This window comes from Oncorhynchus keta, chromosome 6 (genome assembly GCF_023373465.1).
Source record: "Oncorhynchus keta strain PuntledgeMale-10-30-2019 chromosome 6, Oket_V2, whole genome shotgun sequence".
NCBI classification, from domain to species: domain Eukaryota; kingdom Metazoa; phylum Chordata; class Actinopteri; order Salmoniformes; family Salmonidae; genus Oncorhynchus; species Oncorhynchus keta.
Genome location: NC_068426.1, coordinates 748227 through 769988, shown reverse-complemented (window position 1 = coordinate 769988; position 21762 = coordinate 748227). Strand labels below are relative to the sequence as shown.

The following is a 21762-nucleotide window of genomic DNA, read 5'->3' as shown; positions in this document are numbered from 1 at the left end:
TACGATCTGGGGATAAACAGGATCAAAATATCACACTATACGATCTGGGGATAAACATATCACACTATACGATCTGGGGATAAACATATCACACTATACGATCTGGAGATAAACATATCACACTATACAATCTGGGGATAAACAGGATCAACATATCACACTATACGATCTGGGGATAAACATATCACACTATACGATCTGGGGATAAACATATCACACTATACGATCTGGGGATAAACATATCACACTATACGATCTGGGGATCAACAGGATAAACATATCACACTATACGATCTGGGGATCAACATATCACACTATACGATCTGGGGATAAACAGGATCAACATATCACACTATACGATCTGGGGATAAACATATCACACTATACGATCTGGGGATAAACAGGATCAACATATCACACTATACGATCTGGGGATAAACAGGATAAACATATCACACTATACGATCTGGGGATCAACATATCACACTATACGATCTGGAGATAAACAGGATCAACATATCACACTATACGATCTGGGGATAAACAGGATAAACATATCACACTATACGATCTGGGGATAAACATATCACACTATACGATCTGGGGATAAACAGGATAAACATATCACACTATACGATCTGGAAATAAACATATCACACTATACGATCTGGGGATAAACAGGATCAACATATCACACTATACGATCTGGGGATAAACATATCACACTATACGATCTGGGGATAAACAGGATCAACATATCACACTATACGATCTGGAGATAAACAGGATCAACATATCACACTATACGATCTGGGGATAAACATATCACACTATACGATCTGGGGATAAACATATCACACTATACGATCTGGGGATCAACATATCACACTATACGATCTGGGGATCAACATATCACACTATACGATCTGGGGATAAACATATCACACTATACGATCTGGGGATAAACAGGATCAACATATCACACTATACGATCTGGGGATAAACAGGATCAACATATCACACTATACGATCTGGGGATAAACAGGATCAACATATCACACTATACGATCTGGGGATCAACATATCACACTATACGATCTGGGGATAAACAGGATCAACATATCACACTATACGATCTGGGGATAAACAGGATCAACATATCACACTATACGATCTGGGGATAAACAGGATAAACATATCACACTATACGATCTGGGGATCAACATATCACACTATACGATCTGGGGATAAACAGGATCAACATATCACACTATACAATCTGGGGATAAACAGGATCAACATATCACACTATACGATCTGGGGATAAACAGGATCAACATATCACACTATACGATCTGGAGATAAACAGGATCAACATATCACACTATACGATCTGGGGATAAACATATCACACTATACGATCTGGGGATAAACATATCACACTATACGATCTGGGGATAAACAGGATCAACATATCACACTATACGATCTGGGGATAAACAGGATCAAAATATCACACTATACGATCTGGGGATAAACAGGATCAACATATCACACTATACGATCTGGGGATAAACATATCACACTATACGATCTGGGGATAAACAGGATCAACATATCACACTATACGATGTGGGGATAAACATATCACACTATACGATCTGGGGATAAACAGGATCAACATATCACACTATACGATCTGGGGATAAACAGGATCAACATATCACACTATACGATCTGGGGATAAACAGGATCAACATATCACACTATACGATCTGGAGATAAACAGGATCAACATATCACACTATACGATCTGGGGATAAACATATCACACTATACGATCTGGGGATAAACAGGATCAACATATCACACTATACGATCTGGGGATAAACATATCACACTATACGATCTGGGGATAAACATATCACACTATACGATCTGGGGATAAACATATCACACTATACGATCTGGGGATCAACAGGATAAACATATCACACTATACGATCTGGGGATAAACAGGATAAACATATCACACTATACGATCTGGGGATAAACATATCACACTATACGATCTGGGGATAAACAGGATCAACATATCACACTATACGATCTGGGGATAAACAGGATAAACATATCACACTATACGATCTGGGGATCAACATATCACACTATACGATCTGGAGATAAACAGGATCAACATATCACACTATACGATCTGGGGATAAACAGGATAAACATATCACACTATACGATCTGGGGATAAACATATCACACTATACGATCTGGGGATAAACAGGATAAACATATCACACTATACGATCTGGAAATAAACATATCACACTATACGATCTGGGGATAAACAGGATCAACATATCACACTATACGATCTGGGGATAAACATATCACACTATACGATCTGGGGATAAACAGGATCAACATATCACACTATACGATCTGGAGATAAACAGGATCAACATATCACACTATACGATCTGGGGATAAACATATCACACTATACGATCTGGGGATAAACATATCACACTATACGATCTGGGGATCAACATATCACACTATACGATCTGGGGATCAACATATCACACTATACGATCTGGGGATAAACATATCACACTATACGATCTGGGGATAAACAGGATCAACATATCACACTATACGATCTGGGGATAAACAGGATCAACATATCACACTATACGATCTGGGGATAAACAGGATCAACATATCACACTATACGATCTGGGGATCAACATATCACACTATACGATCTGGGGATAAACAGGATCAACATATCACACTATACGATCTGGGGATAAACAGGATCAACATATCACACTATACGATCTGGGGATAAACAGGATAAACATATCACACTATACGATCTGGGGATCAACATATCACACTATACGATCTGGGGATAAACAGGATCAACATATCACACTATACAATCTGGGGATAAACAGGATCAACATATCACACTATACGATCTGGGGATAAACAGGATCAACATATCACACTATACGATCTGGAGATAAACAGGATCAACATATCACACTATACGATCTGGGGATAAACATATCACACTATACGATCTGGGGATAAACATATCACACTATACGATCTGGGGATAAACAGGATCAACATATCACACTATACGATCTGGGGATAAACAGGATCAAAATATCACACTATACGATCTGGGGATAAACAGGATCAACATATCACACTATACGATCTGGGGATAAACATATCACACTATACGATCTGGGGATAAACAGGATCAACATATCACACTATACGATGTGGGGATAAACATATCACACTATACGATCTGGGGATAAACAGGATCAACATATCACACTATACGATCTGGGGATAAACAGGATCAACATATCACACTATACGATCTGGGGATAAACAGGATCAACATATCACACTATACGATCTGGAGATAAACAGGATCAACATATCACACTATACGATCTGGGGATAAACATATCACACTATACGATCTGGGGATCAACATATCACACTATACGATCTGGGGATAAACAGGATCAACATATCACACTATACGATCTGGGGATAAACAGGATCAACATATCACACTATACGATCTGGGGATAAACAGGATCAACATATCACACTATACGATCTGGGGATAAACAGGATCAACATATCACACTATACGATCTGGGGATAAACATATCACACTATACGATCTGGGGATAAACATATCACACTATACGATCTGGGGATAAACAGGATCAACATATCACACTATACGATCTGGGGATAAACATATCACACTATACGATCTGGAGATAAACAGGATCAAAATATCACACTATACGATCTGGGGATAAACATATCACACTATACGATCTGGGGATAAACATATCACACTATACGATCTGGGGATAAACATATCACACTATACGATCTGGAGATAAACAGGATCAACATATCACACTATACGATCTGGGGATAAACATATCACACTATACGATCTGGGGATAAACAGGATCAACATATCACACTATACGATCTGGGGATAAACATATCACACTATACGATCTGGGGATAAACATATCACACTATACGATCTGGGGATAAACATATCACACTATACGATCTGGGGATAAACAGGATCAACATATCACACGATACGATCTGGGGATAAACAGGATCAACATATCACACTATACGATCTGGGGATAAACATATCACACTATACGATCTGGAGATAAACATATCACACTATACGATCTGGGGATAAACATATCACACTATACGATCTGGGGATAAACAGGATCAACATATCACACTATACGATCTGGGGATAAACATATCACACTATACGATCTGGAGATAAACAGGATCAACATATCACACTATACGATCTGGGGATAAACAGGATCAACATATCACACTATACGATCTGGGGATAAACAGGATAAACATATCACACTATACGATCTGGGGATAAACAGGATCAACATATCACACTATACGATCTGGGGATAAACAGGATCAACATATCACACTATACGATCTGGGGATAAACAGGATCAACATATCACACTATACGATCTGGGGATCAACATATCACACTATACGATCTGGGGATAAACATATCACACTATACGATCTGGAGATAAACATATCACACTATACGATCTGGGGATAAACAGGATCAACATATCACACTATACGATCTGGAGATAAACAGGATAAACATATCACACTATACGATCTGGGGATCAACATATCACACTATACGATCTGGGGATAAACATATCACACTATACGATCTGGAGATAAACATATCACACTATACGATCTGGAGATAAACAGGATCAACATATCACACTATACGATCTGGAGATAAACAGGATCAACATATCACACTATACGATCTGGGGATAAACAGGATAAACATATCACACTATACGATCTGGAGATAAACAGGATCAACATATCACACTATACGATCTGGAGATAAACAGGATCAACATATCACACTAAACGATCTGGGGATAAACATATCACACTATACGATCTGGGGATAAACATATCACACTATACGATCTGGAGATAAACATATCACACTATACGATCTGGGGATAAACAGGATCAACATATCACACTATACGATCTGGAGATAAACAGGATCAACATATCACACTATACGATCTGGAGATAAACAGGATCAACATATCACACTAAACGATCTGGGGATAAACATATCACACTATACGATCTGGGGATAAACATATCACACTATACGATCTGGAGATAAACATATCACACTATACGATCTGGGGATAAACAGGATCAACATATCACACTATACGATCTGGGGATAAACATATCACACTATACGATCTGGAGATAAACATATCACACTATACGATCTGGGGATAAACAGGATCAACATATCACACTATACGATCTGGGGATAAACATATCACACTATACGATCTGGAGATAAACATATCACACTATACGATCTGGGGATAAACATATCACACTATACGATCTGGAGATAAACATATCACACTATACGATCTGGAGATAAACATATCACACTATACGATCTGGAGATAAACATATCACACTATACGATCTGGGGATAAACAGGATCAACATATCACACTATACGATCTGGGGATAAACAGGATAAACATATCACACTATACGATCTGGGGATCAACATATCACACTATACGATCTGGAGATAAACAGGATCAACATATCACACTATACGATCTGGGGATAAACAGGATAAACATATCACACTATACGATCTGGGGATAAACATATCACACTATACGATCTGGGGATAAACAGGATAAACATATCACACTATACGATCTGGAGATAAACATATCACACTATACGATCTGGGGATAAACAGGATCAACATATCACACTATACGATCTGGGGATAAACATATCACACTATACGATCTGGGGATAAACAGGATCAACATATCACACTATACGATCTGGAGATAAACAGGATCAACATATCACACTATACGATCTGGGGATAAACATATCACACTATACGATCTGGGGATAAACATATCACACTATACGATCTGGGGATCAACATATCACACTATACGATCTGGGGATCAACATATCACACTATACGATCTGGGGATAAAAATATCACACTATACGATCTGGGGATAAACAGGATCAACATATCACACTATACGATCTGGGGATAAACAGGATCAACATATCACACTATACGATCTGGGGATAAACAGGATCAACATATCACACTATACGATCTGGGGATCAACATATCACACTATACGATCTGGGGATAAACAGGATCAACATATCACACTATACGATCTGGGGATAAACAGGATCAACATATCACACTATACGATCTGGGGATAAACAGGATAAACATATCACACTATACGATCTGGGGATCAACATATCACACTATACGATCTGGGGATAAACAGGATCAACATATCACACTATACAATCTGGGGATAAACAGGATCAACATATCACACTATACGATCTGGGGATAAACAGGATCAACATATCACACTATACGATCTGGAGATAAACAGGATCAACATATCACACTATACGATCTGGGGATAAACATATCACACTATACGATCTGGGGATAAACATATCACACTATACGATCTGGGGATAAACAGGATCAACATATCACACTATACGATCTGGGGATAAACAGGATCAAAATATCACACTATACGATCTGGGGATAAACAGGATCAACATATCACACTATACGATCTGGGGATAAACATATCACACTATACGATCTGGGGATAAACAGGATCAACATATCACACTATACGATCTGGAGATAAACAGGATCAACATATCACACTAAACGATCTGGGGATAAACATATCACACTATACGATCTGGGGATAAACATATCACACTATACGATCTGGAGATAAACATATCACACTATACGATCTGGGGATAAACAGGATCAACATATCACACTATACGATCTGGAGATAAACAGGATCAACATATCACACTATACGATCTGGAGATAAACAGGATCAACATATCACACTAAACGATCTGGGGATAAACATATCACACTATACGATCTGGGGATAAACATATCACACTATACGATCTGGAGATAAACATATCACACTATACGATCTGGGGATAAACAGGATCAACATATCACACTATACGATCTGGGGATAAACATATCACACTATACGATCTGGAGATAAACATATCACACTATACGATCTGGGGATAAACAGGATCAACATATCACACTATACGATCTGGGGATAAACATATCACACTATACGATCTGGAGATAAACATATCACACTATACGATCTGGGGATAAACATATCACACTATACGATCTGGAGATAAACATATCACACTATACGATCTGGAGATAAACATATCACACTATACGATCTGGAGATAAACATATCACACTATACGATCTGGGGATAAACAGGATCAACATATCACACTATACGATCTGGGGATAAACAGGATAAACATATCACACTATACGATCTGGGGATCAACATATCACACTATACGATCTGGAGATAAACAGGATCAACATATCACACTATACGATCTGGGGATAAACAGGATAAACATATCACACTATACGATCTGGGGATAAACATATCACACTATACGATCTGGGGATAAACAGGATAAACATATCACACTATACGATCTGGAGATAAACATATCACACTATACGATCTGGGGATAAACAGGATCAACATATCACACTATACGATCTGGGGATAAACATATCACACTATACGATCTGGGGATAAACAGGATCAACATATCACACTATACGATCTGGAGATAAACAGGATCAACATATCACACTATACGATCTGGGGATAAACATATCACACTATACGATCTGGGGATAAACATATCACACTATACGATCTGGGGATCAACATATCACACTATACGATCTGGGGATCAACATATCACACTATACGATCTGGGGATAAAAATATCACACTATACGATCTGGGGATAAACAGGATCAACATATCACACTATACGATCTGGGGATAAACAGGATCAACATATCACACTATACGATCTGGGGATAAACAGGATCAACATATCACACTATACGATCTGGGGATCAACATATCACACTATACGATCTGGGGATAAACAGGATCAACATATCACACTATACGATCTGGGGATCAACATATCACACTATACGATCTGGGGATAAACAGGATCAACATATCACACTATACAATCTGGGGATAAACAGGATCAACATATCACACTATACGATCTGGGGATAAACAGGATCAACATATCACACTATACGATCTGGAGATAAACAGGATCAACATATCACACTATACGATCTGGGGATAAACATATCACACTATACGATCTGGGGATAAACATATCACACTATACGATCTGGGGATAAACAGGATCAACATATCACACTATACGATCTGGGGATAAACAGGATCAAAATATCACACTATACGATCTGGGGATAAACAGGATCAACATATCACACTATACGATCTGGGGATAAACATATCACACTATACGATCTGGGGATAAACAGGATCAACATATCACACTATACGATGTGGGGATAAACATATCACACTATACGATCTGGGGATAAACAGGATCAACATATCACACTATACGATCTGGGGATAAACAGGATCAACATATCACACTATACGATCTGGGGATAAACAGGATCAACATATCACACTATACGATCTGGAGATAAACAGGATCAACATATCACACTATACGATCTGGGGATAAACATATCACACTATACGATCTGGGGATCAACATATCACACTATACGATCTGGGGATAAACAGGATCAACATATCACACTATACGATCTGGGGATAAACAGGATCAACATATCACACTATACGATCTGGGGATAAACAGGATCAACATATCACACTATATGATCTGGGGATAAACAGGATCAACATATCACACTATACGATCTGGGGATAAACATATCACACTATACGATCTGGGGATAAACATATCACACTATACGATCTGGGGATAAACAGGATCAACATATCACACTATACGATCTGGGGATAAACATATCACACTATACGATCTGGAGATAAACAGGATCAAAATATCACACTATACGATCTGGGGATAAACATATCACACTATACGATCTGGGGATAAACATATCACACTATACGATCTGGGGATAAACAGGATCAAAATATCACAGTATACGATCTGGGGATAAACATATCACACTATACGATCTGGGGATAAACATATCACACTATACGATCTGGAGATAAACAGGATCAACATATCACACTATACGATCTGGGGATAAACATATCACACTATACGATCTGGGGATAAACAGGATCAACATATCACACTATACGATCTGGGGATAAACATATCACACTATACGATCTGGGGATAAACATATCACACTATACGATCTGGGGATAAACATATCACACTATACGATCTGGGGATAAACAGGATCAACATATCACACGATACGATCTGGGGATAAACAGGATCAACATATCACACTATACGATCTGGGGATAAACATATCACACTATACGATCTGGAGATAAACATATCACACTATACGATCTGGGGATAAACATATCACACTATACGATCTGGGGATAAACAGGATCAACATATCACACTATACGATCTGGGGATAAACATATCACACTATACGATCTGGAGATAAACAGGATCAACATATCACACTATACGATCTGGGGATAAACAGGATCAACATATCACACTATACGATCTGGGGATAAACAGGATAAACATATCACACTATACGATCTGGGGATAAACAGGATCAACATATCACACTATACGATCTGGGGATAAACAGGATCAACATATCACACTATACGATCTGGGGATAAACAGGATCAACATATCACACTATACGATCTGGGGATCAACATATCACACTATACGATCTGGGGATAAACATATCACACTATACGATCTGGAGATAAACATATCACACTATACGATCTGGGGATAAACAGGATCAACATATCACACTATACGATCTGGAGATAAACAGGATAAACATATCACACTATACGATCTGGGGATCAACATATCACACTATACGATCTGGGGATAAACATATCACACTATACGATCTGGAGATAAACATATCACACTATACGATCTGGAGATAAACAGGATCAACATATCACACTATACGATCTGGAGATAAACAGGATCAACATATCACACTATACGATCTGGGGATAAACAGGATAAACATATCACACTATACGATCTGGAGATAAACAGGATCAACATATCACACTATACGATCTGGAGATAAACAGGATCAACATATCACACTAAACGATCTGGGGATAAACATATCACACTATACGATCTGGGGATAAACATATCACACTATACGATCTGGAGATAAACATATCACACTATACGATCTGGGGATAAACAGGATCAACATATCACACTATACGATCTGGGGATAAACATATCACACTATACGATCTGGAGATAAACATATCACACTATACGATCTGGGGATAAACAGGATCAACATATCACACTATACGATCTGGGGATAAACATATCACACTATACGATCTGGAGATAAACATATCACACTATACGATCTGGGGATAAACATATCACACTATACGATCTGGAGATAAACATATCACACTATACGATCTGGAGATAAACATATCACACTATACGATCTGGAGATAAACATATCACACTATACGATCTGGAGATAAACATATCACACTATACGATCTGGAGATAAACATATCACACTATACGATCTGGAGATAAACATATCACACTATACGATCTGGGGATAAACATATCACACTATACGATCTGGGGATAAACAGGATCAACATATCACACTATACGATCTGGGGATAAACATATCACACTATACGATCTGGAGATAAACATATCACACTATACGATCTGGGGATAAACATATCACACTATACGATCTGGAGATAAACATATCACACTATACGATCTGGAGATAAACATATCACACTATACGATCTGGAGATAAACATATCACACTATACGATCTGGAGATAAACATATCACACTATACGATCTGGAGATAAACATATCACACTATACGATCTGGAGATAAACATATCACACTATACGATCTGGGGATAAACAGGATCAACATATCACACTATACGATCTGGAGATAAACATATCACACTATACGAGGGTCTGGAGGTGAGAGGGTAGAAGGGTCTGGAGGTGAGAGGGTAGAAGGGTCTGGAGGTGAGAGGGTAGAAGGGTCTGGAGGTGAGAGGGTAGAAGGGTCTGGAGGTGAGAGGGTAGAAGGGTCTGGAGGTGAGAGGGTAGAAGGGTCTGGAGGCGAGAGGGTAGAAGGGTCTGGAGGTGAGAGGGTAGAAGGGTCTGGAGGTGAGAGGGTAGAAGGGTCTGGAGGCGAGAGGGTAGAAGGGTCTGGAGGTGAGAGGGTCGAAGGGTCTGGAGGTGAGAGGGTCGAAGGGTCTGGAGGTGAGAGGGTAGAAGGGTCTGGAGGTGAGAGGGTAGAAGGGTCTGAAGGGTCTGGAGGTGAGAGGGTAGAAGGGTCTGGAGGTGAGAGGGTAGAAGGGTCTGGAGGTGAGAGGGTAGAAGGGTCTGGAGGTGAGAGGGTAGAAGGGTCTGGAGGTGAGAGGGTAGAAGGGTCTGAAGGGTCTAGAGGTGAGAGGGTCTGAAGGGTCTGGAGGTGAGAGGGTAGAATCGTCTGGAGGTGAGAGGGTAGAAGGGTCTGAAGGGTCTAGAGGTGAGAGGGTCTGAAGGGTCTGGAGGTGAGAGGGTAGAAGGGTCTGGAGGTGAGAGGGTAGAAGGGTCTGGAGGTGAGAGGGTAGAAGGGTCTGGAGGTGAGAGGGTAGAAGGGTCTGGAGGTGAGAGGGTAGAAGGGTCTGAAGGGTCTAGAGGTGAGAGGGTAGAAGGGTCTGGAGGTGAGAGGGTAGAAGGGTCTGGAGGTGAGAGGGTAGAAGGGTCTGGAGGTGAGAGGGTAGAAGGGTCTGGAGGTGAGAGGGTAGAAGGGTCTGGAGGTGAGAGGGTAGAAGGGTCTGGAGGTGAGAGGGTAGAAGGGTCTGGAGGTGAGAGGGTAGAAGGGTCTGGAGGTGAGAGGGTAGAAGGGTCTGGAGGTGAGAGGGTAGAAGGGTCTGGAGGTGAGAGGGTAGAAGGGTCTGGAGGTGAGAGGGTAGAAGGGTCTGGAGGTGAGAGGGTAGAAGGGTCTGGAGGTGAGAGGGTAGAAGGGTCTGGAGGTGAGAGGGTAGAAGGGTCTGGTGGTGAGAGGGTAGAAGGGTCTTGAGGTGAGAGGGTAGAAGGGTCTGGAGGTGAGAGGGTAGAAGGGTCTGGAGGTGAGAGGGTAGAAGGGTCTGGAGGTGAGAGGGTAGAAGGGTCTGGAGGTGAGAGGGTAGAAGGGTCTGGAGGTGAGAGGGTAGAAGGGTCTGGAGGTGAGAGGGTAGAAGGGTCTGGAGGTGAGAGGGTAGAAGGGTCTGGAGGTGAGAGGGTAGAAGGGTCTGGAGGTGAGAGGGTAGAAGGGTCTGGAGGTGAGAGGGTAGAAGGGTCTGGAGGTGAGAGGGTAGAAGGGTCTGGAGGTGAGAGGGTAGAAGGGTCTGGAGGTGAGAGGGTAGAAGGGTCTGGAGGTGAGAGGGTAGAAGGGTCTGAAGGTGAGAGGGTAAAAGGGTCTGGAGGTGAGAGGGTGGAAGGGTCTGGAGGTGAGAGGGTCGAAGGGTCTGGAGGTGAGAGGGTGGAAGGGTCTGGAGGTGAGAGGGTGGAAGGGTCTGAAGGTGAGAGGGTGGAAGGGTCTGGAGGTGAGAGGGTGGAAGGGTCTGGAGGTGAGAGGGTAGAAGGGTCTGGAGGTGAGAGGGTAGAAGGGTCTGGAGGTGAGAGGGTAGAAGGGTCTGGAGGTGAGAGGGTAGAAGGGTCTGAAGGGTCTAGAGGTGAGAGGGTGGAAGGGTCTGGAGGTTAGAGGGTGGAAGGGTCTGAAGGTGAGAGGGTGGAAGGGTCTGGAGGTGAGAGGGTCGAAGGGTCTGGAGGTGAGAGGGTAGAAGGGTCTGGAGGTGAGAGGGTAGAAGGGTCTGGAGGTGAGAGGGTAGAAGGGTCTGGAGGTGAGAGGGTAGAAGGGTCTGAAGGGTCTAGAGGTGAGAGGGTAGAAGGGTCTGGAGGTGAGAGGGTAGAAGGGTCTGGAGGTGAGAGGGTAGAAGGGTCTGGAGGTGAGAGGGTAGAAGGGTCTAGAGGTGAGAGGATCTGAAGGGTCTAGAGGTGAGAGGGTAGAAGGGTCTAGAGGTGAGAGGGTAGAAGGGTCTAGAGGTGAGAGGGTAGAAGGGTCTAGAGGTGAGAGGGTAGAAGGGTCTGGAGGTGAGAGGGTAGAATCGTCTGGAGGTGAGAGGGTAGAAGGGTCTGAAGGGTCTAGAGGTGAGAGGATCTGAAGGGTCTAGAGGTGAGAGGGTAGAAGGGTCTAGAGGTGAGAGGGTAGAAGGGTCTAGAGGTGAGAGGGTAGAAGGGTCTAGAGGTGAGAGGGTAGAAGGGTCTGGAGGTGAGAGGGTAGAATCGTCTGGAGGTGAGAGGGTAGAAGGGTCTGGAGGTGAGAGGGTAGAATCGTCTGGAGGTGAGAGGGTAGAAGGGTCTGGAGGTGAGAGGGTAGAAGGGTCTGGAGGTGAGAGGGTAGAAGGGTCTGAAGGTGAGAGGGGTAGAAGGGTCTGGAGGGTCTAGAGGTGAGAGGATCTGAAGGGTCTAGAGGTGAGAGGGTAGAAGGGTCTAGAGGTGAGAGGGTAGAAGGGTCTGGAGGTGAGAGGGTAGAAGGGTCTAGAGGTGAGAGGATCTGAAGGGTCTGGAGGTGAGAGGGTAGAAGGGTCTGGAGGTGAGAGGGTAGAAGGGTCTGGAGGTGAGAGGGTAGAAGGGTCTGGAGGTGAGAGGGTAGAAGGGTCTGGAGGTGAGAGGGTAGAAGGGTCTGGAGGTGAGAGGGTAGAAGGGTCTGGAGGTGAGAGGGTAGAAGGGTCTGGAGGTGAGAGGGTAGAAGGGTCTGGAGGTGAGAGGATCTGAAGGGTCTAGAGGTGAGAGGGTAGAAGGGTCTAGAGGTGAGAGGGTAGAAGGGTCTAGAGGTGAGAGGGTAGAAGGGTCTAGAGGTGAGAGGGTAGAAGGGGTCTGGAGGTGAGAGGGTAGAAGGGTCTGGAGGTGAGAGGGTAGAAGGGTCTGGAGGTGAGAGGGTAGAAGGGTCTGGAGGTGAGAGGGTAGAAGGGTCTGGAGGTGAGAGGGTAGAAGGGTCTGGAGGTGAGAGGGTAGAAGGGTCTGGAGGTGAGAGGGTAGAAGGGTCTGGAGGTGAGAGGGTAGAAGGGTCTGGAGGTGAGAGGGTAGAAGGGTCTGGAGGTGAGAGGGTAGAAGGGTCTGGAGGTGAGAGGGTAGAAGGGTCTGAAGGGTCTAGAGGTGAGAGGATCTGAAGGGTCTAGAGGTGAGAGGGTAGAAGGGTCTAGAGGTGAGAGGGTAGAAGGGTCTAGAGGTGAGAGTGTAGAAGGGTCTAGAGGTGAGAGGGTAGAAGGGTCTGGAGGTGAGAGGGTAGAATCGTCTGGAGGTGAGAGGGTAGAAGGGTCTGGAGGTGAGAGGGTAGAAGGGTCTGAAGGTGAGAGGGTAGAAGGGTCTGGAGGGTCTAGAGGTGAGAGGATCTGAAGGGTCTAGAGGTGAGAGGGTAGAGGGTAGAAGGGTCTGGAGGTGAGAGGGTAGAAGGGTCTGGAGGTGAGAGGGTAGAAGGGTCTGGAGGTGAGAGGGTAGAAGGGTCTGGAGGTGAGAGGGTAGAAGGGTCTGAAGGGTCTAGAGGTGAGAGGATCTGAAGGGTCTAGAGGTGAGAGGGTAGAAGGGTCTAGAGGTGAGAGGGTAGAAGGGTCTAGAGGTGAGAGGGTAGAAGGGTCTAGAGGTGAGAGGGTAGAAGGGTCTGGAGGTGAGAGGGTAGAATCGTCTGGAGGTGAGAGGGTAGAAGGGTCTGGAGGTGAGAGGGTAGAAGGGTCTGAAGGTGAGAGGGTAGAAGGGTCTGGAGGGTCTAGAGGTGAGAGGATCTGAAGGGTCTAGAGGTGAGAGGGTAGAGGGTAGAAGGGTCTGGAGGTGAGAGGGTAGAAGGGTCTAGAGGTGAGAGGATCTGAAGGGTCTGGAGGTGAGAGGGTAGAAGGGTCTGGAGGTGAGAGGGTAGAAGGGTCTGGAGGTGAGAGGGTAGAAGGGTCTGGAGGTGAGAGGGTAGAAGGGTCTGGAGGTGAGAGGGTAGAAGGGTCTGGAGGTGAGAGGGTAGAAGGGTCTGGAGGTGAGAGGGTAGAAGGGTCTGGAGGTGAGAGGGTAGAAGGGTCTGGAGGTGAGAGGGTAGAAGGGTCTGGAGGTGAGAGGGTAGAAGGGTCTGGAGGTGAGAGGGTAGAAGGGTCTGGAGGTGAGAGGGTAGAAGGGTCTGGAGGTGAGAGGGTAGAAGGGTCTGAAGGGTCTAGAGGTGAGAGGATCTGAAGGGTCTAGAGGTGAGAGGGTAGAAGGGTCTAGAGGTGAGAGGGTAGAAGGGTCTAGAGGTGAGAGGGTAGAAGGGTCTAGAGGTGAGAGGGTAGAAGGGTCTAGAGGTGAGAGGGTAGAAGGGTCTAGAGGTGAGAGTGTAGAAGGGTCTAGAGGTGAGAGGGTAGAAGGGTCTGGAGGTGAGAGTGTAGAAGGGTCTAGAGGTGAGAGGGTAGAAGGGTCTGGAGGTGAGAGGGTAGAATCGTCTGGAGGTGAGAGGGTAGAAGGGTCTGGAGGTGAGAGGGTAGAAGGGTCTGAAGGTGAGAGGGTAGAAGGGTCTGGAGGGTCTAGAGGTGAGAGGATCTGAAGGGTCTAGAGGTGAGAGGGTAGAGGGTAGAAGGGTCTGGAGGTGAGAGGGTAGAAGGGTCTGGAGGTGAGAGGGTAGAAGGGTCTGGAGGTGAGAGGGTAGAAGGGTCTGGAGGTGAGAGGGTAGAAGGGTCTGAAGGGTCTAGAGGTGAGAGGATCTGAAGGGTCTAGAGGTGAGAGGGTAGAAGGGTCTAGAGGTGAGAGGGTAGAAGGGTCTAGAGGTGAGAGGGTAGAAGGGTCTAGAGGTGAGAGGGTAGAAGGGTCTGGAGGTGAGAGGGTAGAATCGTCTGGAGGTGAGAGGGTAGAAGGGTCTGGAGGTGAGAGGGTAGAAGGGTCTGAAGGTGAGAGGGTAGAAGGGTCTGGAGGGTCTAGAGGTGAGAGGATCTGAAGGGTCTAGAGGTGAGAGGGTAGAGGGTAGAAGGGTCTGGAGGTGAGAGGGTAGAAGGGTCTAGAGGTGAGAGGATCTGAAGGGTCTGGAGGTGAGAGGGTAGAAGGGTCTGGAGGTGAGAGGGTAGAAGGGTCTGGAGGTGAGAGGGTAGAAGGGTCTGGAGGTGAGAGGGTAGAAGGGTCTGGAGGTGAGAGGGTAGAAGGGTCTGGAGGTGAGAGGGTAGAAGGGTCTGGAGGTGAGAGGGTAGAAGGGTCTGGAGGTGAGAGGGTAGAAGGGTCTGGAGGTGAGAGGGTAGAAGGGTCTGGAGGTGAGAGGGTAGAAGGGTCTGGAGGTGAGAGGGTAGAAGGGTCTGGAGGTGAGAGGGTAGAAGGGTCTGGAGGTGAGAGGGTAGAAGGGTCTGAAGGGTCTAGAGGTGAGAGGATCTGAAGGGTCTAGAGGTGAGAGGGTAGAAGGGTCTAGAGGTGAGAGGGTAGAAGGGTCTAGAGGTGAGAGGGTAGAAGGGTCTAGAGGTGAGAGGGTAGAAGGGTCTAGAGGTGAGAGGGTAGAAGGGTCTAGAGGTGAGAGGGTAGAAGGGTCTGGAGGTGAGAGGGTAGAATCGTCTGGAGGTGAGAGGGTAGAAGGGTCTGGAGGTGAGAGGGTAGAAGGGTCTGGAGGTGAGAGGGTAGAAGGGTCTGGAGGTGAGAGGGTAGAAGGGTCTGGAGGTGAGAGGGTAGAAGGGTCTGAAGGTGAGAGGGTAGAAGGGTCTGGAGGGTCTAGAGGTGAGAGGATCTGAAGGGTCTAGAGGTGAGAGGGTCTGAGGGTAGAGGGTCGAAGGGTCTGGAGGTGAGAGGGTCGAAGGGTCTAGAGGTGAGAGGATCTGAAGGGTCTGGAGGTGAGAGGGTAGAAGGGTCTGGAGGTGAGAGGGTAGAAGGGTCTGGAGGTGAGAGGGTAGAAGGGTCTGGAGGTGAGAGGGTAGAAGGGTCTGGAGGTGAGAGGGTAGAAGGGTCTGGAGGTGAGAGGGTAGAAGGGTCTGGAGGTGAGAGAAGGGTAGAAGGGTCTGGAGGTGAGAGGGTAGAAGGGTCTGAAGGTGAGAGGGTAGAAGGGTCTGGAGGTGAGAGGGTAGAAGGGTCTGGAGGTGAGAGGGTAGAAGGGTCTGGAGGTGAGAGGGTAGAAGGGTCTGGAGGTGAGAGGGTAGAAGGGTCTGGAGGTGAGAGGGTAGAAGGGTCTGAAGGTGAGAGGGTAGAAGGGTCTGGAGGTGAGAGGGTAGAAGGGTCTGGAGGTGAGAGGGTAGAAGGGTCTGGAGGTGAGAGGGTAGAAGGGTCTGGAGGTGAGAGGGTAGAAGGGTCTGGAGGTGAGAGGGTAGAAGGGTCTGGAGGTGAGAGGGTAGAAGGGTCTGGAGGTGAGAGGGTAGAAGGGTCTGGAGGTGAGAGGGTAGAAGGGTCTGGAGGTGAGAGGGTAGAAGGGTCTGGAGGTGAGAGGGGTCTGGAGAAGGGTCTGGAGGTGAGAGGGTAGAAGGGTCTGGAGGTGAGAGGGTAGAAGGGTCTGGAGGTGAGAGGGTAGAAGGGTCTGGAGGTGAGGGGGTAGAAGGGTCTGGAGGTGAGAGGGTAGAAGGGTCTGGAGGTGAGAGGGTAGAAGGGTCTGGAGGTGAGAGGGTAGAAGGGTCTGAAGGGTCTGAAGGTGAGAGGGTCTGAAGGGTCTAGAGGTGAGAGGGTAGAAGAGTCTGGAGGTGAGAGGGTAGAAGGATCTGAAGGTACCTCTCTCCAGACAGTACGATGTGAGGTCAGTCGATGTCTCCTCATCGTCGGAGGACAGCCCCTCTAGATGCTCTGTCCTTTTCCCGTTCTGCTCCCGCGCCTGCCGCCGCCGCGTTCTAGACACACCCACAAACAACGTCAGCCAATCACACAAGACTTTTGTTTTTGTTTTTAATAGAAAACAGGGTAGAAAACGTCAGGTTTTTTTTTTAATTAGTGAATTTACATTTATGAATATGTAATTTTCCCATTAGCACAATTCGATTTAGGAGGTAAAATAGATCTTTATCTTTATTATGTTAAAGGAAACCACATTCTCCCATAACAAACAAAAGTCAACAAGACAATTAACATTTATAAAAACTGTTAATATCTTTCCATAATTGTTTTACATGTAGACAATGCCAAAATAAATGCAAAACTTGACTCTGGATGCTCAACACAAAAATGACAATCAATGTTAATGAATGGCAGTGTAATACTTATGGATCATTCTGAAAGAGACCTCTGACCTTGTTAATAAGCAGGTATCTGTGTGGTAATAACCAGACCCCCCCCCCCCCCCAACAGATATTAGTGAACAATGTATTTGAGGCGTTGTGACATAAGGAATGGATATAATCTCCCACCCATTAAATGTATGCACACATCTGTTGTTCTGAGGGAACATGGAGAAACATAGTTTCCCTATTGGAGGTCTGACTACACCTCTTGAAATAACATGAGTTCCAGATGGAATAGCATCTGAGACTATGGAGAACTCTAGGAGGGCAGGTCAACAAGGGGAGGTCTGACTACACCTCTAAATAACATGAGTTCCAGATGGAATAGCATCAGAGACTATGGAGAACTCTCTAGGAGGGCAGGTCAACAAGGGGAGGTCTGGTTACACCTCTAAATAACATGAGAGTTCCAGATGGAATAGCATCAGAGACTATGGAGAACTCTCTAGGAGGGCAGGTCAACAAGGGGAGGTCTGGTTACACCTCTAAATAACATGAGGGCACCGGGCCGCGTGTAGGGCACCGGGCCGCGTGTAGGGCACCGGGCCGCGTGTAGGGCACCGGGCCGTGTAGGGCACCGGGCCGCGTGTAGGGCACCGGGCCGCGTGTAGGGCACCGGGCTGCGTGTAGGGCACCGGGCTGCGTGTAGGGCACTGGGCTGCATAAGTAAGTCTGGAGATACCTTCAGCATTTAAAAAAAAAACTCAACTTTTCAAGGATAAATCCCCCCGCAACCAAATGGTTCAACTTCTTTTTGGTTTGACATTGTTGTAGTGATAAAACCAATTTGGGTCATTCAGAACTGCTATCGATAATGTAGTGACCTCCTCTCTTTCAGTGATGGACGCCTACCAGCTATCGACTTTGACCAATCCAGCTCTTTCACATAAAGGAATAGAGGAGACAGAGGCGCTTCAGACTATTGAGACACACCCCAAGGGGACAAGACTACGGTGGGGGGGTTGTATAATGAGACACACCCCAAGGGGACAAGACTATGGCAGGGGGGCTTGTATAATGAGACACACCCCAAGGGACAAGACTACGGTGGGGGGGTTGTATAATGAGACACACCCCAAGGGGACAAGACTATGGCAGGGGGGGGTATAATGAGACACATCCCAAGGGGAGAAGACTACTGTGGGGGGGGGGTTGTATAATGAGACACATCCCAAGGGGACAAGACTACGGTGGGGGGGTTGTATAATGAGACACACCCCAAGGGGACAAGATTACGGTGGGGGGCGGGGGGGTTGTATATGAGACACACCCCAAGGGGAGAAGACTACGGTGGGGGGTTGTATAATGAGACACACCCCAAGGGGAGAAGACTATGGTGGGGGGGGGGGGTTGTATAATGAGACACACCCCAAGGGGAGAAGACTACAAGTGGGGGGGGTTGTATAATGAGACATCCCAAGGGGACAAGACTACGGGGGGGGGTTGTATAATGAGACATCCCAAGGGGACAAGACTACGGTGGGGGGTTGTATAATGAGACACATCCCAAGGGGAGAAGACTATGGTGGGGGGAATTGTATAATGAGACACACCCCAAGGGGAGAAGACTATGGTAGGGAGGGGAGGGGGGTTGTATAATGAGACACACCCCAAGGGGACAAGACTATGGTGGGGGGAATTGTATAATGAGACACACCCCAAGGGGAGAAGACTATGGTAGGGAGGGAGGGGTTGTATAATGAGACACACCCCAAGGGGAGAAGACTATGGTAGGGAGGGGAGGGGTTGTATAATGAGACACATCCCAAGGGGACAAGACTACGGTGGGGGGGTGGGGGGTTGTATAATGAGACACACCCCAAGGGGACAAGACTATGGTGGGGGGTTGTATAATGAGACACACCCCAAGGGGAGAAGACTATGGTAGGGAGGGGTGGGGGGCTGTATAATAAGACTCACCCCAAGGGGACAAGACTACGGTGGGGGTGGGGGGTTGTATAATGAGACTCACCCCAAGGGGACAAGACTACACCCCAAGGTGGGGGGGTTGTATAATGAGACACATCCCAAGGGGACAAGACTAAGGTGGGGGGGGGAATTGTATAATGAGACACACCCCAAGGGGACAAGACTATGGTGGGGGGGAGAAGACTATGGTGGGGGGGTTGTATAATGAGACACACCCCAAGGGGACAAGACTAAGGTGGGGGGTTGTATAATGAGACACACCCCAAGGGGACAAGACTAAGGTGGGGGTGGGGGGTTGCATAATGAGACACACCCCAAGGGGACAAGACTAAGGTGGGGGGGTGTATAATGAGACACACCCCAAGGGGAGAAGACTATGGTAGGGGGGGTGGGGGGCTGTATAATGAGACACATCCCAAGGGGACAAGACTAAGGTGGGGGGTTGTATAATGAGACACACCCCAAGGGGAGAAGACTATGGTAGGGAGGGGTGGGGGGCTGTATAATGAGACACACCCCAAGGGGACAAGACTATGGTGGGGGGGGGGGTTGTATAATGAGACACACCCAAGGGGACAAGACTATGGTGGGGGGGGGGGGTTGTATAATGAGACACACCCCAAGGGACAAGACTAAGGTGGGGGGACACATCCCAAGGGGACAAGATTACGGTGGGGGGGGTGTATAATGAGACACACCCCAAGGGGACAAGACTATGGTGGGGGGGGGGTTGTATAATGAGACACACCCCAAGGGGACAAGACTAAGGTGGGGGGTTGTATAATGAGACACACCCCAAGGGGACAAGACTAAGGTGGGGGGTTGTATAATGAGACACCCCAAGGGACAAGACTATGGTGGGGGGGTTGTATAATGAGACACATCCCAAGGGGACAAGACTAAGGTGGGGGGAGTTGTATAATGAGACACACCCCAAGGGGAGAAGACTATGGTAGGGAGGGAGACACATGGGGAGTTGTATAATGAGACACACCCCAAGGGGAAAGACTATGGTGGGGGGTTGTATAATGAGACACATCCCAAGGGGACAAGACTACGGTGGGGGGGGTTGTATAATGAGACACACCCCAAGGGGAGAAGATTACGGTGGGGGGGGGAATTGTATAATGAGACACACCCCAAGGGGAGAAGACTATGGTGGGGGGGTGTATAATGAGACACACCCCAAGGGGACAAGACTATGGTGGGGGGGGAATTGTATAATGAGACACAC

At 46.0% G+C, this 21762-nt stretch overlaps 1 protein-coding gene across 1 annotated transcript in view; it reads right to left on the bottom strand.

The window, feature by feature from the left end:
* Positions 1 to 21762, bottom strand: part of paxbp1 (PAX3 and PAX7 binding protein 1) — an 87982-nt gene that overhangs the window by 21580 nt on the left and 44640 nt on the right. The window contains 1 exon segment of the mRNA XM_052520108.1: positions 18097 to 18212. Within this exon segment, the coding sequence (XP_052376068.1) occupies positions 18097 to 18212 (116 nt within the window).